The 16,341-nt window shown below is 47.9% G+C and overlaps 1 protein-coding gene across 4 annotated transcripts in view; it reads right to left on the reverse strand.

Moving 5' to 3' along the window:
• Positions 1-16,341, reverse strand: part of LOC142592807 (neprilysin-1-like) — a 187,358-nt gene that overhangs the window by 34,879 nt on the left and 136,138 nt on the right. For all 4 annotated transcript variants that reach the window (XM_075704488.1, XM_075704489.1, XM_075704490.1 and 1 more), the window contains 2 exons: positions 13,372-13,563; positions 7,086-7,313 (listed from right to left, as the gene is read on the reverse strand). In XM_075704488.1, coding sequence (XP_075560603.1) covers positions 7,086-7,313; positions 13,372-13,530 — 387 coding nt within the window. In that variant the 5' untranslated portion in view covers positions 13,531-13,563. The remainder of the gene's footprint in view (positions 1-7,085; positions 7,314-13,371; positions 13,564-16,341) is intronic.

The following is a 16,341-nucleotide window of genomic DNA, read 5'->3' on the forward strand; positions in this document are numbered from 1 at the left end:
TAAAGCCGCTGAGCTAGCCGAGGAGTTTGTGACGCGTCGGGCTCGCGGAGCTAAGGACGGTCAAAAGGGTGAATTTGGCTCGAAGTTCGAGAGGCCGAAGTTCACACCCATGAGAGCAAAGGGGAACACGCGTAGTGCGGATGCGAGTGGAAGCAGTGCGACCGAACCTAAGGAGACGGCGGCAGCCGAAGCCGAACGCAGAAAGCGGTTCGAGATGAGGCAAGCGCGCGTTTGTTATACGTGCCAGAAGCCGGGTCACTTTTCGGCGCAGTGTCCGGAAACAACACCAAAAGTTGTGTTTTTTTCAATAGGCAGCACTGACGAGAACATGAAGCTTCTCGAGCCTTACATGCGAGACCTCCTCGTGAACGGGAAAGAGTGCCGAGTGCTTCGCGATTCCGCAGCTACGATGGATGTAGTTCACCCGTCTTACGTAGAACCCCATATGTTCACGGGCGAGTGCGCATGGATCAAGCAAGCCGTGGAAGCTCATAGCGTGTGTCTGCCGGTAGCAAAAGTGCTTATTGAAGGACCTTTCGGAGCGCTTGAGACGGAGGCGGCAGTGTCATCTATGCTGCCACCCCAGTACCCGTACCTATTTTCAAACAGGTCCGATCACCTCCTGCGCGAGAAGGGGCTTTTGTTTGGTGAAGCTAGTGTTCAGGCCTTAACCAGGTCGAAGGTTCGGGAGCTCGCTGCAAAGGCGGTAGTTGCGAGGCCGACGTTATCAAACAACGAAAAAGGGTCAGAGGCGCAGCAAGCTGATATTCAGAGCACGCCCGAACAGAATAAAATTGAGTCTGTAGCGTTGAAGGCACCAGATAGCGGAGAGGAAAATCCCGATGCGGGAAAGTTAGAAGAGCTATCTACTGATTTGCTCATCGCGCCTACGTCAGACGGACTTGATAGGTTGCTAAAAGTCAGCCGGTCGGCTTTGATAGCCGAGCAAAAAAAAGGATGGCAGCCTGGAAAACGTGCGCTGCAATGTCAAAGAAGGTATCGCCAGGAAAACTGCGCGTTTTGTGGAAAGAGGTGGAGTCCTGTACCGGAAGTATCTAGACCGCAGAGGAGTGGAGTTCGATCAGCTGATCGTTCCTCAATGCTATCGTCAGGATCTGTTGCGCTTGTCGCATGGGGGTTCGTGGTCCGGACACCTAGGAGTTAAGAAAACTAAGGACCGTCTCTTGCAAGAGTACTATTGGCCAGGGTGTTTTCGGGACGCAGACCATTTCGTGAGGACATGTGACACTTGTCAGCGGGTGGGCAAACCAGGGGACAAATCGAGGGCGCCGTTGAAATTGGTACCTATCATTACGGAGCCTTTTAGACGGCTCGTTATTGATACTGTGGGACCTCTGCCGGTAACAGCCACGGAGTACAGACACATTTTGACTGTGATCTGCCCAGCGACAAAGTTCCCTGAAGCAGTGCCGCTTAAAGAACTCAGCTCAGTTGAGATAGTTAATGCACTACTGTCCATATTTGCGCGAGTTGGTTTTCCTGCGGAAATCCAATCAGATCAGGGCACAGTGTTTACTAGCGCTTTGACGACAACTTTTCTCGAAAGGTGTGGGGTAAAGCTGTTACACAGCTCAGTGTACCACCCACAGTCGAATTCCGTTGAGAAGCTCCACTCCGTCATGAAGCGCGTGTTGAGAGCGTTGTGTTTTGAACATCGAACTGACTGGGAGCTGTGTCTGCCTGGGGTGATGTTTGCTTTAAGGACCGCGCCGCATGCGGCTACGGGGTTTTCGCCAGCTGAACTGGTGTACGGTCGCTCGCTTCGATCTCCGCTTCGCATGCTTCGAGAATCGTGGGAAGGTAGGGGCGACGACCCAGTCGTGGTGGAGTACGTGCTTAAGCTCCTCGAACGCTTAAGAAGGGCACAGGAGTTGTCAGGTGAAGCAATGACAAAGGCCCAGCAGAGGGCCAAGGTTTATTATGATCGGACAGCCAGGGCCCGTCGTTTTGAGGTTGGCGATGAGGTCATGATATTGCGCACATCGCTAAACAACAAACTAGACGTGCAGTGGGAGGGCCCAGCACGAATTGTTCAGAAACTGTCGGACGTTAACTACGTGGTAAGTCTGCCAGGAAAGCGGAAAGCACAGCAAGTTTACCACTGTAATCTGCTCAAACCTTATAGACAAAGGGAAGCAGTGGTGTGCATGATGGTAAACGTTCCTGAAGAGCTTCCGGTCGAGCTTCCGGGACTAGGCTCAGTGACGAACAGGGAAGACACCGGTCAAGTCATTAGTGACCTTATCAGTAAAGCACCGCTGTCGCCTGAGCAGAAAACCGAACTACACCAGCTATTACAAGAGTTTCAAGGTCTGTTCTCTGAGAGGCCGGGTAGGACTTCGGTACTTACTCATGATATAGAACTTACCTCCCCAGAGCCAGTACGATCCAAGGCGTATCGGGTGTCACCCCGCCAGAGCGATATTATGGAGGCTGAGGTAAAGAAAATGCTACAGCTCGGTGTTATTGAGGCAGGTGAGAGTGATTATACCTCCCCTTTGATTTTAGTTGAGGTACCGGGCAAGGAACCTCGTCCTTGCGTCGACTACCGCAGGCTTAATTCCATCACTAAGGATCAAATTTATCCGATCCCTAACATCAAGGAGCGCCTTGAGAAAGTTAGTAGCGCTCAGTTTATTTCCACCCTAGATCTTGTCAGGGGTTATTGGCAGGTTCCACTTACAGAAGAGGCTAGTAGGTATGCGGCGTTCATTTCACCAATGGGAACATTCCGTCCTAAAGTGTTGAGTTTTGGTTTGAAGAACGCGCCATACTGTTTTTCAAGTCTCATGGATAAAGTGTTGCGGGGACAGCAAGAATTCGCTTTACCGTATCTAGACGACGTAGCGATATTCTCCGCATCCTGGTCTGAGCATATGGCACACTTGCGGGCAGTGCTAACCCGCCTGCGCGAAGCAGGCTTGACAGTAAAGGCTCCTAAGTGCCAGTTAGCACAGGCCGAGGTTGTCTACCTCGGTCACGTGATTGGTCAGGGTCGTCGCCGCCCCTCTGAAATAAAAGTGGCCGCTGTGCGAGACTTTCCGCAACCGCGCACCAAGACCGATATTCGGTCGTTCTTGGGTGTCGCCGGCTACTATCAGAGGTACATCCCTAGGTACTCTGATATCGCGGCTCCCCTGACGGATGCTCTAAGAAAGACAGAGCCTCAAACAGTCGTCTGGGACGAGACAAAGGAAAGAGCTTTTAGCGCCCTAAAGAGTGCCCTAACAAGCCAGCCTGTGCTACGATCGCCAGACTATACAAAAGGGTTCATTGTTCAGTGCGATGCTAGTGAGCGAGGCATGGGCGTTGTACTGTGCCAACGGGAAAATGGAGAAGTAGAACACCCCGTCCTGTATGCTAGTCGTAAGCTGACCAGTCGTGAGCAGGCGTATAGCGCCACCGAGAAAGAGTGTGCGTGTCTCGTGTGGGCCGTTCAGAAATTGTCATGCTATCTAGCCGGCTCGAGGTTTATCATTGAGACGGATCACTGCCCTCTCCAATGGCTGCAGACCATCTCTCCCAAAAATGGCCGCCTCCTGCGCTGGAGCCTCGCTTTACAACAATATTCCTTTGAGGTGCGTTACAAAAAGGGGAGTCTCAACGGTAACGCCGATGGCTTAAGTCGAAGCCCCTAACGTAGGAATCAGCCTCAAAATTGTTTGTTACTGATGTTTTTCTTCCTGAGGCAGGATTTTTTTTAACATATTGCTTTTGTTTCGTGTTTCAAAGTGATGATATGCTTTCTAGTGCAATTTTTCAATTTGTGGACGCGTTCTGAGTGATGCTAGACTACTGTAAGGAACTAGGCAGTGGTATAAAAAGGGGGGAAGAGCCTGGCAGGGCTTAGTGAGGGTTGTGCCGTGCTTGCTGACTGAGCGGTTGAGTTTCAGCGTAGTTCTAACGCTTGCCGGGAACGAGAACAAAAATGTGAACTCTCCCGAAGTCACTTTGCAGTGTCCCGTGCGAACCTGAACTAGAGAACGAGGCCTTCTCTGTGCGCTGCGCTCAAGAAACGTCGAGGGACGCCCGACTTTGGTTATGAGCATCATCGAGCGACATCCCTCCGGACAGCGGATGCAGTCCCCTGTCCATCGGGATCTCCTTCCCCCGGCGGGGCGGTCTGTTGCGTTTCGCCTGCGACACGTGGTTTTGCCGGCGCGACTGCGGCGGGGCGGCAGACATTTTGGCCCGATCGTCGTCGCCGCAACGCTCATCGGCAGGTGTTTCCAGGCGCGACTGCGGCGATGCGACCGCCAAGGATCACCCTCGCATTCCAGTCATTGTGCCAGAACCAGGCGCTGCGAAAGCAGGGATCATCCTCTCATTACAGTCATTGTGCCCGACCGGCAGCGCTACGACAGGGTGCTACGAGATCGTGCTCGACATGGTGCTACGGCAGCGCTACGACAGGGTGCTACGAGATCGTGCTCGACATGGTGCTACGGCAGCGCTTCGACAGTGTGCGTCACCATTAGCCCATTGTACATTCACGTGCTCGTCTTTTGAGGGGTTCCTTCTTGCCCTCAACTGCGAGAGTATAAAAACAGCTGCCCCGGACGCCAAAAGGAGGGCTCCGATTTCTTCTGTTGAGTGAAGTGCTCTCCCGTCTCCCTACTTCGGTCAAACCTGACCGCCAACTCTTTGCGATGTTAAAATAAACAAGTTGTTTTGTTGTTACCAGTCGACTCATGCTTTGCCGGGACCTTCGGATGCTTCCAGTTGTACCCCAGGCCGCCAGGCCAACGCTACCCTTGGGGCTTGCGACCCAGGTACAACCACGGGCGTCAGCGCCGAGTTCCCAACCGATCGTACCAGCGGTGCGATCCAAACAATAGGTAACAGCCAGTCCCTGGACGCTGATGGTATCCAGATTCGCCCCGTAAAGTATGTGCTTGATATCATATGCCCTGTTCTTACCTATATTTATAACTTAATATTATCTACAGGTGTATTCCCTAAACAAATGCAGATTTCACGTGTTGTTCCAGTCTTCAAGCATGGTGATAAGGGGGCACTAAAGAACTATCGACCTATTTCGATAATTCCAGTTTTTTTCGAAAGCTATCGAGAAATTATTACATATCAGCTCGCTATCATTTTTTAATCAGCACAATCTGTTTCAAGATTTTCAACACGGGTTTAGGAAGCATCGCTCTACCGAAACAGCCCTCTTGACTCAAAAAGAAACAATTATAGGTGCATTCAGTCGTAATCAAATGGCATGCATATACGTCGATTTTTCCAAGGCATTTGACTTAATTGATCATGCCATTCTGCTTAGAAGATTGGAAAACTATGGTGTGCTTGGAACAGCGCATGCGCATTCAGAATCTTATCTTTCAAACAGGACACAATTCGTTGATACAAACAATGAAACATCTGCAAGGAAGGCGGTCGTTGTTGGTGTGCCACAGGGAAGCATTCTAGGGCCACTCTTATTTTTGATTTACATAAATGACATTGTACACTGCACAGACAACGCAACATTCGTCTCGTATGCTGATGACACGATAGTTTTTATTGCAGGGAATTTGGAAACAGAGATAGAAGCGATGGCTAACAAAACGCTGTCTGACCTAGATGCCGGGGCCTCGGTGAATACTTTAAAAATAAACCCTTCCAAAACACAAGTTATTTTGTACACGCCTAAAGGAAAAAACGCTGACAAAGAAGTTGAATTTATTTCTGGGCTCTCAGCAGTTGGAGTTGGTGGATTCTGTTAAAACCGCTGGAGTATATTTTTCCAAGCACCTTGCATGGAATGTACATGTTGAAAACCTCCATTCTAAGATGTAATCTGCCATTGGTGTCTTTGCACGTATGAGATCTATTCTTCCTACAAAAGTGAAGATTATGATCCACAATGCATTAGTGTCCTCTCTGTTGCAGTACTGCAGCATAGTGTGGTATACTACTGGTGTAACAAATTTGCGCAAGCTGCATTTGCTGCGGAAAAGAGCCATACGACATAAAAAGTTATGGGGTTTTACGTGCCAAAACCACTTTCTGATTAAGAGGCACGCCGTAGTGGAGGACTCCGGAAATTTCGACCACCTGGGATTCTTTAGCATGCACCTAAATCTAAGCACAAGGGTGTTTTCGCCCCCATCGAAATGCGGCCGCCGTGGCCGGGATTTGATCCCGCGGCCTCGTGCTCAGCAGCCCAACACCATAGCCACTGAGCAACCACGGCGGGTCCATACGACATATTGCTGCTGTACATTATGCTTCGTCTACAAAACTTCTTTTAACAAAGTACGAAATTCTTCCAGTGTTCTGTTTATATAATTATAAGATGATGTTGTGTTATAAAGCTTTTGTTAAGTATGGTGCCGATACCATAATTTATCTTGCTAAGTTAAAAGCAAACACAAGTGTTCGTCCAACCAGGCACAAAGAAATGTGGACTGTACCCACCCCTGGAACTACTTATGATGAACAATCTTTGTCCTACAAGCTACCTTCCCTTCTAAACTTATTAAACCATGAAGATTTTGACCCTTCTTGTAATCAAAATTATCTTATTAAATGCTTCGCCCAGTCCCTTTATTTTCAAGAATAGTACATCCTTTCGAATTTTTTTTGTCTCTCTTGTCGATCGCTGCTTTTCATGTTAATGCCATTTCAAGCCTATGCAAATGGCTTCTATTGTTTCCCGCCTTGTTACAAAATATTGGGTTACGCGATGTTATGTAATATTCGTCGATTTATTTGAACTCTTTGTGCATGACTGACCATCATCCTGCTGTTTTGCCAACTGTACCGGGGTCGGGACCTCGTCAAGCTGCTCAAGATTTTAGTCCCGTACTCCTCCTATTCAAAGGAAAGTTGATTGAATGATTGATCGATTGAAAGAGAGAGAGAGAGAGAGAGAGAGAGAGAGAAAGGAACCTTCCGATGCAAAGTATTCCGTTGTTTGCACGGACGCGATGTTTTGCCGACAGGATGGTCACCCCGCGATCTATGCAAGCACCGGGGCCCTGCTTGTCTGCGATGCTCAAACTTCTGGAGGAGCCCCTTTTTTGCGACGCGGAGATCAGTAGACCTCCGAGGACGCTCACCTCCGACAGGGCGCCGTTCACATCGCCCCAGTATCTGCCGCACACGTAGTCGTAGAAGTCGTCGCACGGGTCGGCGGTGAATTTCACCTGCAGTCTCAGCCGCTCGCTCAGCGAGCGGCACTCGTTCGTGCCGCACGGGAACTCGTTTTTCGCCGCTTGCTCCCAACGCAAGGGTCCGACGGTGATCGACGGCACCTTCGACGCAGTGGCGGGCGTTGGTATGTTGTGCTGTCGGGAACAACAAGGAAAATTGAAAGGGCGATAGACTGAACAGCTCAACTTAAGTGAGAGGCCAGAGCAAGATGGAGACGACTTCTACCGTTTTAAGTGAAACCTCTCTCTCTCTCTCTCTCTCTCTCTCTCTATATATATATATATATATATATATATATATATATATATATATATAACTATAAACGAGAAGATAGGGGGTTAACCGAAGGCCCGATTTTTATTAGTCTTATCATGAGAAGCCAACAAACACTGACACCAAGGACAAAAAAGGGGAAATTACTTGTGCTTAATAAATGGAATGAAGAAACGATAAATTAATGGGAATTAAAGTGGATGAAAAACAACTTGCCGCAGGTGAGAACCGAACCCACGACCTTCGCATTTCGCGTGCGATGCTTTACCGATTGAGCTGCCGCGGCGCTGTTTCCCCATCCACTTTCTTGGGTATTTATGTGTACTAGTAAACCCTGGGAGTGTTAGCCAGCGCCACCACTCACAGACCTTGGCGGCGGACGTGGAACGTCTTTGTTGCCGCAGGCGTCACGAGAACATGATCTTTTTTGGGTGAAGGAAACTGGTCAATAAACCCACATATGCTGCCTGAAGGCATCAATGTTGCCGCATTCGAGACCGTCATTATGTAATAAACGAGAAGAAAGGGGGTTAACCGAAGGGCCCGATTTTTATTAGTCGCATCATGAGAAGCCAACAAACACTCCCAGGGTTTACTAGTACACATAAATACGCAAGAAAGTGGATGGGGAACAGCGCCGCGGTAGCTCAATTGGTAGAGCATCGCACGCGAAATGCGAAGGTCGTGGGTTCGGTTCTCACGAAAGCGAGGTGGGAGGCATTGCTATCCAGCTCCGCCCTCGGGGATCAGCTCAGGATCGTCCGGAGGGCAGAAAGGATGGCGAGGGCCAGCGGTGCCTTGGAATAGGGGCCCGACCACACGGCTTTACCCCGTTTTAGGGGCAACGAAGTTCTTTCTACCAATAAAGTTTTGTTCTTCTTCTTCAGTTAACCCCCTTTCTTCTCGTTTGTTACATAACGAGAGTCTCGAATCCGGCAAAATTGATGCCTTCAGGCAGCATGTGTGGGTTTATTGACCAGTTGCCTTCACCCAAAAAAGATCACGTTCTCGTTACGCCTGCGACAAAATGGACGTCCCACGTCCGCCGCCATGGTCTGTGAGTGGTGGCGCTGGCTAACACTCCCAGGGTTTACTAGTACACATAAATACCCAAGAAAGTGGATGGGGAAACAGCGCCGCGGTCGCTCAATTGGTAGAGCATCGCACGCGAAATGCGAAGGTCGTGCGTTCGGTTCTCACCTGCGGCAAGTTGTTTTTTCATCCACTTTAATTCCCATTAATTTATCGTTTCTTCATACCATTTATTAAGCACAAGTAATTTCCCCATTGTTGTCCTTGGTGTCAGTGTTTGTTGGCTTCTCATGATACGACTATATATATATATATATATATGTATATATATATATATATATATATATATATATATATATATATATATATATATATATATATATATATATGATATAATCATATCATAAGAACCGAACAATGACGCCAAGCAAAACATAGGGGAAAGTACTTGTAGTTACTAATTGAATTAAAGAAATGATAAATAAGTGAAAACCCTTTTCTTCTCAGATATATATATATATATATATGGACAGGCCGCTATTGGAATCTGGATCTGGCAACGTTTAACGCTAGAACGTTTTCTAGTTAGGCGAGCCTAGCAGTGCTATTGGAGGAATCAGGGGGCAGTAAATGGGATATAATAGGGTTCAGTGAAGTTAGGAGGACAAAAGAAGCATATACAGTGCTAAAAAGCGGGCATGTCCTGTGCTACCGGGGCTTAGCGGAGAGACGAGAACTAGGAGTCGGATTCCTGATTAATAAGAATGAGCCTTTGTCAGGCAAGAATACTGCCTTTTGCTGCAGCACCTGAGACAGCTGTATGCCTCAAACAACAAATAAATGAAAATGAAATGAAATATAGCTGGTAACATACAGGAATTCTATAGCATTAACGAGAGGGTGGCAGGTCTTGTTATGAAACTTAATAAGAGGTACAAATTGAAGGACGTACAGGTCTACGCCCCTACATCCAGTCATGATGACCAGGAAGTCGAAAGATTCTATGAATACGTGGAATCGGCGATGGGTAGAGTGAAAACTAAATACACTATACTGATGAGCGACTTCAATGCCAGGGTAGGCAAGAAGCAGGCTGGAGACAAGTCAGTGGGGGAATATGGCATAGGCTCTAGGAATAGCAGGGGAGAGATATTAGTAGAGTTTGCAGGACAGAATAATATGCGGATAATGAATGCTTTCTTCCGCAAGCGGGTTAGCCGAAAGTGGATGTGGAGGAGCCCGAATGGTGAGACTAGAAAGGCAGGAAAAACACACAGAGACCCAGCACCTCGAAAAGAACCTACGGGAGGAATTTCATACAGTAACGAATGCAATACAAACTCAGATGCAGGCGATATTCACGGAAATTCAGAGAAACATATAGAAGCAACATGATGAACCTAAAAGGCGTAAGCCAGCAGATGAAAGATGACAGCTCGGCCCATATGCATCCAATGGAACTGTCGAAGGTTTACGCAGAATGGATCCACACTAAGACAGCAAATTAAAAAAATTCAAACCCCTTGTCGTGCTTCTACAGGAGACAAGGGGACCGTGCACTATTCTAGGTTACCGAACCTTTCAGCAGGCTACGATACTATACCAGGGCAAAGGAAACCAACAAGCGCAAGGCCAAGCTGCTCTTTTAATTAGACATGATTGCACCGCAACCGAACTGCAACTATAAGATTTGTATAATGATTTCAGAGAAAGTGTGACAGTAAAGCTATGTTCGCGCGGCCACCAGCCAATGGTTCCAATCTCCACGTACTACGGACCCCTAACGAGCAAGCAGCGGAATGACTCCTACCAATGGCTCGGTAAGGTGTAGGCACAAGCCTGAGGCCTTCCCATTCTAGCGGGGGGAGACTTTAACGCCAAGCATGGAACATGAGGCTACGCCAAACTGACCCGAGAGGACGCATACTGCACGATGCAATAGAAATGTCAACTCTGGAAATATGCAACACACCAGAAACACCAACCCGCATAGGGCTAAACGCGCGACAACAGGACACAACGCCCGATCTGACACTAGCCACTCCAGGGCTCATAAGGCAATGTAACGTAGAATCAACGACATGGGGAAGCGACCATTTACCAATAATTATCAAGCTCAATCGCAAAAAGATCAGAGAGAGGAGAGAAACGGTGTTTTTTTACTGGAAAAAATTTCGAATGGCCAGTCTTTTGTGGACTTTGAACAATTCAGCGCTATGATAGCGTAGGCACGGCCGCAGGCCAGAGAAGCTATCCCATGCGATGACACTACAACTCACACGGACATGTACCTTGCAAATCTATGGCGGAAGGTTAACCGCCTCACACAGCAATGCTGGTATAAAGGAAAGCGTCACAAAGATCTAATGCGCCTAAAACATCAATACCGACTCGTCAAGGAATACCAACAACAACTGGAAGCAGACACGTGGCACAATACGTGAGCGAAGCTTGGCGGGGAACCCGGCCTAAGAAGGCTATGGCAGATTTTAAGGAGCCTGCTTGGGAGCATGAAAGGCGCACCTCCTCTCGCGGAGCTCCTATCGCGAGAAGAGCCTGCCGTGCTTGAGGACCGCGTCATTCACACTTTCTTTCCAGATGCTGCCGAGGCGCCTCCGGAACCACTGCCTTCTGCCACGATAGACAACGCGAAAGAGGAGCCAGACACGCCCTTTACGCTGGGTGAACTCGTAGCGGCCCTTGCACAAGACAAAACGGAGTCAGCCAACGGGCACGATGGAGTGACTTTGAAAGAACTTCGAAACCTGAGCAATGAAGCTCAAGAGCAGCTCTAAATAAAGATTCAGTTTCTTCTTACTCAAAACTCGCCATCCTGGCCTTGCAAATGTGGATGTCCAGCGAAGCTGTTGAAAGCCACCACTACAACTGCTGAGGGACGTATGCAATGCTTTATGGCTTTAGGATAATGATGTAGTACTTCTGCGGAAACCAGCAAGGTGGAGAGAATTAATTAAAGAAGGGAACATTTGACATCCGCCTGTTCGTATCAATTGCTACAAAGGAAACCCATACGGGTTCCTCGAAAGAAAAGCCTCAGAGGTGCAGAAAAATTCGTCCTGATCCGGGACTCGAACCTGGGACCACCGCCTTTCCGAGGCAGGCTTTTCTTTCAAGGAACCCGTATGGGTTTCCTTTGTAGCAACTGCTACGAACAGGTGGATGTCTAATTTTCCCTTTGTTAGGGGAATGATAGCAGTGCTATGTTAGAGTAATGGTAGGAATGGGAGTAATTTTGACAGCACGCCGCCACCCATAGCATTGTCGCAACAACATTGAAATCGGTTGTTAGGCTGGTTATTTTATATACGACAGGCCAGGGACCTCACACCTCACGTCGCAAGCTGGCGTCCCGGTGGCAGCTTGCGCAACAGTATTCTTTAACGGGAAACGTATGCGGCGAGCGTTACGTGCTTCTTTTGCCATCGCGAGCACCTTATCATCAATTATCTGGTTCGAATGCTTGTTTTGAGTTTGCTCTTTAGTGAAGCGTATCTTGTTCTGTAGGATCTGCGCGTGATTCCAAAGAATGTAAGCGCTGTTCGCTTCACTTAGTTGAGTGCTTGTAGCCTCTGCCTTACGGGGCTATGAGCCATTGCATTTTTTGCTTGCTTACGGGGGTATGAGCCATTGACGATGAAAGTTTTCTGTCGACGGACGCGAAAACATTCCAGGATCCTGGCCAGATACAGTTTTGCTGCAACGTAAACATTGATTTGATTTGAAGAGCAGACGACTTTTTGGGCGCCCCATGAAACAATTGAAAACGTGAGAACTGCAGAACAACAACGACGACGATACTTTTCAATGTGTAACGGCATTCTTAGTATTGTTTTACTTGTTACCGTTGATATCTTTGAATCAGCTTGACACTGTTGTCAGGTTGTCGCTCTTGCGCAATACACACTTGGTGTATTCAAAATTTCGCGAACGTCGCACCATGTCGACAGCGGGACAGCAATGCCTAATCAGATTACTGACGTGAACGGAATAGTGTTGTACTTCGTCGAATCTACGTGAGCATCATCTCCGGAATGAACAGCAACGGGTAATCAGTGCCGAACCGTTAGATTAGATTCGACGCGACTGCCGACTGCGATCGCCGATATCATTGTCACTGAAGTGTTGCTTTCCTTTCTAGGCACACGTTTTCTCAAGTAACAAGTTCGGTTCTGTATATCTTTCCTTCGGCAGTGCTTCTATACTAGTTCGGCATCAGTACGCAGTGCACTGATATCAGTGTCGAGAAACCGGCTTCACACGGATATACTATGCCGAATGCTTTGTACGGCAAATTGCTTGCCCACTGGCTAGAATGACATTTAACTGTGGCAATTCCACACAGTATTACACATGAGCCGGAATTTCAGAATGACCACTACATAGAGCAATTTGTTCTCCGAACCCGCTGCCCTCGAAGCTAGATTTAGTTTCCAATAAAGGACCATAGGCCGATTACCGAAGGGAAAATAAACGCTGGATGACTGGTCGCCTCCCAGGAAGCTTTGACGGTAGACGAATTAGCCTCTCTCCTTTGCATTATTGCAACCAAACTCGCGTCCTTTTCACACACTTTATTTAACAATATTCCAATCCTTTCTCTCATCTCCGAGGATTGCGTCGCAGGATTGCACCAGCGAAGCCTTGGACTCAGGGCATGCACCAGCTTCACTCATTTTTAAAAAATAATGTGTTCATCTTTCTCAATCTATCTCATTTCTTTTCCTTCATGCTACTTTTCATCTCTCTTCAGCACCCAGATACTTTCCCACAATACACTTGCAAAAAAGAGACAGAGTTTTATAACTTTCACCGGACAGCCGTACACTGCGATCAGGGCCGTTTGCTTCAAACACCGATGCGACTTACCGCTGGTTCTTGAGTGAACAAGAAGAAACCCAATATGGCGATGGTGAGGAGCAGTGGCAGCATTCCGAACAAGCAGAAAAGGACCAGCCCAGTGGAATGTGTTTGGGTCTTGTCCGACTGTCGCCATCTGTCGCTAGACGCGGTGTCTTCGACTCCCATGTGAGTGGGTTCCAGAAGCAACTGACCCTGCGACTGTTCGCCGTGCGATGTCACTCGATTAGGACGGAACGTTAAGTCCAACGAGATCGCTACACTGTACACTTCAGAACCTTCTCAGCACTGGTTCCTGTGCCAACTAAAAAAAAATTGCTGAAGCGAAAGTCGCGGCCCCAAATTTATGCGATGTATCAAATCTCCGGCAACAAAGAATCCCTTCTCGCTGTCAACGCAGGTGTGACAATAAGGGCGATGCTCTGTCGGATGCTGCGCGCTGCCTGTTTTAAGTGAATTGCTTGCACACAGAGGGCGCCACATCTTCGCTGATAGGCCCGATTGAGCCATAGAGTTTCTCCGATGATTACTAGAGATAATTCTGGCGCTAGCTGCCTACGGGAGCTGCAATCTGGGTGGTTCAGCCAGCATGGGAATTATGGGTAGCACATGGATTTGCTTAAACTTCGTCCTTGTGGCTTCAGATGACTTCGTGAACTTGTCACTCTCAACAAAGTACTGTGCAACAAATAAGAAAGTGAACGTTATTAAAACTAGTATTGTAGGAAACTCTATGGGGCGAAGTACTTGTATAGTCGGAAATAACGGTAAAATAGGTCTAACGGCGTTAATTTTCATATTGAAGTACAAAGACGTTGATACAGACATTGCGGGCTTCCATAAATTATTTTGTCTAATCTCTAACAGTTAAATTTAGTAAGTTGTTATTTGAAATTTTCAACCTTGTGCTTGGGCATGGCAAACATGTATGGAAGACGAAAAACTAAGGAGAGGCCATGACGTAACTCTGTGAAGCTCAGTGACGCCAGATGCACCGACTACGGGGGTGGTGGGGGGGGGGGGTGTTCCGGGGCCCGAGCCCCATCCGGTGTTTTCCGGGGAGGGGGGGGGGCTGAGCCCCCCCCTGGAGATGCCGAACCCTCCACCCCTGTCACCTGACGTGTCATTTTCAGTTTTGTCACACACATCATTTGAGGTTTCTTTTGACTTGCCTAGACCTTTTCACTTAGAATTTTATTGTGGCTAATAGCTTAATGCATCATTGTCGGCTCAGGCGTGCGCGGATTTTGATTGATACTTTATTTCTGCAAATCTTTACAACACGAGAACGAGCGCATTATAAGTACCAGTGGCGGCTGTCTCATCCGTATTTTCTCACTTCAACATCGCTTGAAATTTCCACTGTAAACACCATGCACATACACAATATATTAAGATATACATACAGGATAAAGGTTATAATATTTTTAAAGAGGAGGAGGTAGCCAATGAACAATTATTTCTAAAGGTATAGATAGATTATGCCTAGAGAATGAATATGTTGCTGTATGTTCACCTCGCTTCAAAAGGTTTTGTTTTGCGTGCTTTTTTGACCCTGAGAGAAAAAAACCTGTAGACTTTAGTGACTCCTTCAGGAATCTTTTATCAACGACGTGTGAAATGCACGTGAATGATATGTGTATCAGTATCGCTTCTCTTTTCAGTAAGCAAAGCTAACGACTCATTCAACAAACATTTCTAATAATTTACAACATTTGCTGTAGATTAAGATAGTCACGTAAATGACGTAACTCATCGTCGGGGGTTTGAGTGGCTGAATTTCGTAATCCCATCCTAGCCGCGATTCTCTGCTACCTTGCCGGCAAGGGAAAGCGTTTAGATGTGCCTAAAACATAGTCTAACAAAATACATGTAGATTCTCAGTTTTACTTTCTGAAGCATATTTTGTTAAGAATGCTGTGCAGCTTATGCACAAGTTAGATCGCGAAAGAAACGGACTGCATTAATTAGCCATACGTCGGCTACCCTGCAAACATATGGTGTAAAGCTTGAAGGCCCCTCGCCTTCGCTCAGGGGGTCCGCGAGCCGCGACAAGCACGACAAAGGACCAAAGGCGCAAGGAACAAAGACCGCTTTAATTTACGATAGAATGTAACACTCAAAATTACCGCAGCCTCGCGGCCAATAGCAGAAAAGAACAAGGCAAAGAAGCAAGCAGCAAAGAAGCAAAGCAGCAAAAAGCAGCAAAAGCAAAGAAGCAAGCAGCAAAACAGCGAGGCAACAAAATATGCAAGCCAAAGGGAGCGACGAAAGAACGGCCGCTACAAACCATCAACCAACACAATCTTTCGGGCGATAACAGAATGCATAAAGCGCAGAAAGCAAGCAAGCACCGAACCAGGCGCGCAGATAGTCCCAAAAACGAACAACAAGAGCACTCTTTCATGCAGACACAATACAAAGACGCTTTTCCCCCTGCTCTGCAGCACGCTCGGAAAGAAACCTAGACGGGCCACGCCCCACCAGCGCCTCCCCTGGCCCGCGCCCCGCAAAAAAGCCCCGAGTGCCGTCTCAGCTGCCTTCTTATCGGGCAGCCGCCTTCCCGGCATTCCCCGCGCGAGTTCTCACGATACGCGATCGGTGCGCATGCTCCATGCGACGAGTGCCACTGTGGCGCGCGTTTCAGAGGCCTCCCCCGTGCGCGCTGCAGAGAGTCCGCCAACCTGCGGGCTTTAAAGATCGTAATATCCCACTCACAAGACATATAGGGAAGGAAGGGGGAGGGAGGTAGCAAGGAATCCTATTCAAAGCTTGCCCATAATCACTTTGATAAAGGTTACTTAACTTTCGACGCAGCACACGAACAACAAAGAAGGTGTCTTAGCTAATAGTGAACAGCAACACGTACAATGGGTAAACCAACACGTATGACGCCAAAACACTGAAGAAAAAATGACTACCTGGGTGTTTTCGCTCCGGTCTGAGTGTCGCCTTTTCAGCGGTAAACATGCCTCTTCG

Source organism: Dermacentor variabilis, chromosome 9 (genome assembly GCF_050947875.1).
Source record: "Dermacentor variabilis isolate Ectoservices chromosome 9, ASM5094787v1, whole genome shotgun sequence".
NCBI lineage: Eukaryota > Metazoa > Arthropoda > Arachnida > Ixodida > Ixodidae > Dermacentor > Dermacentor variabilis.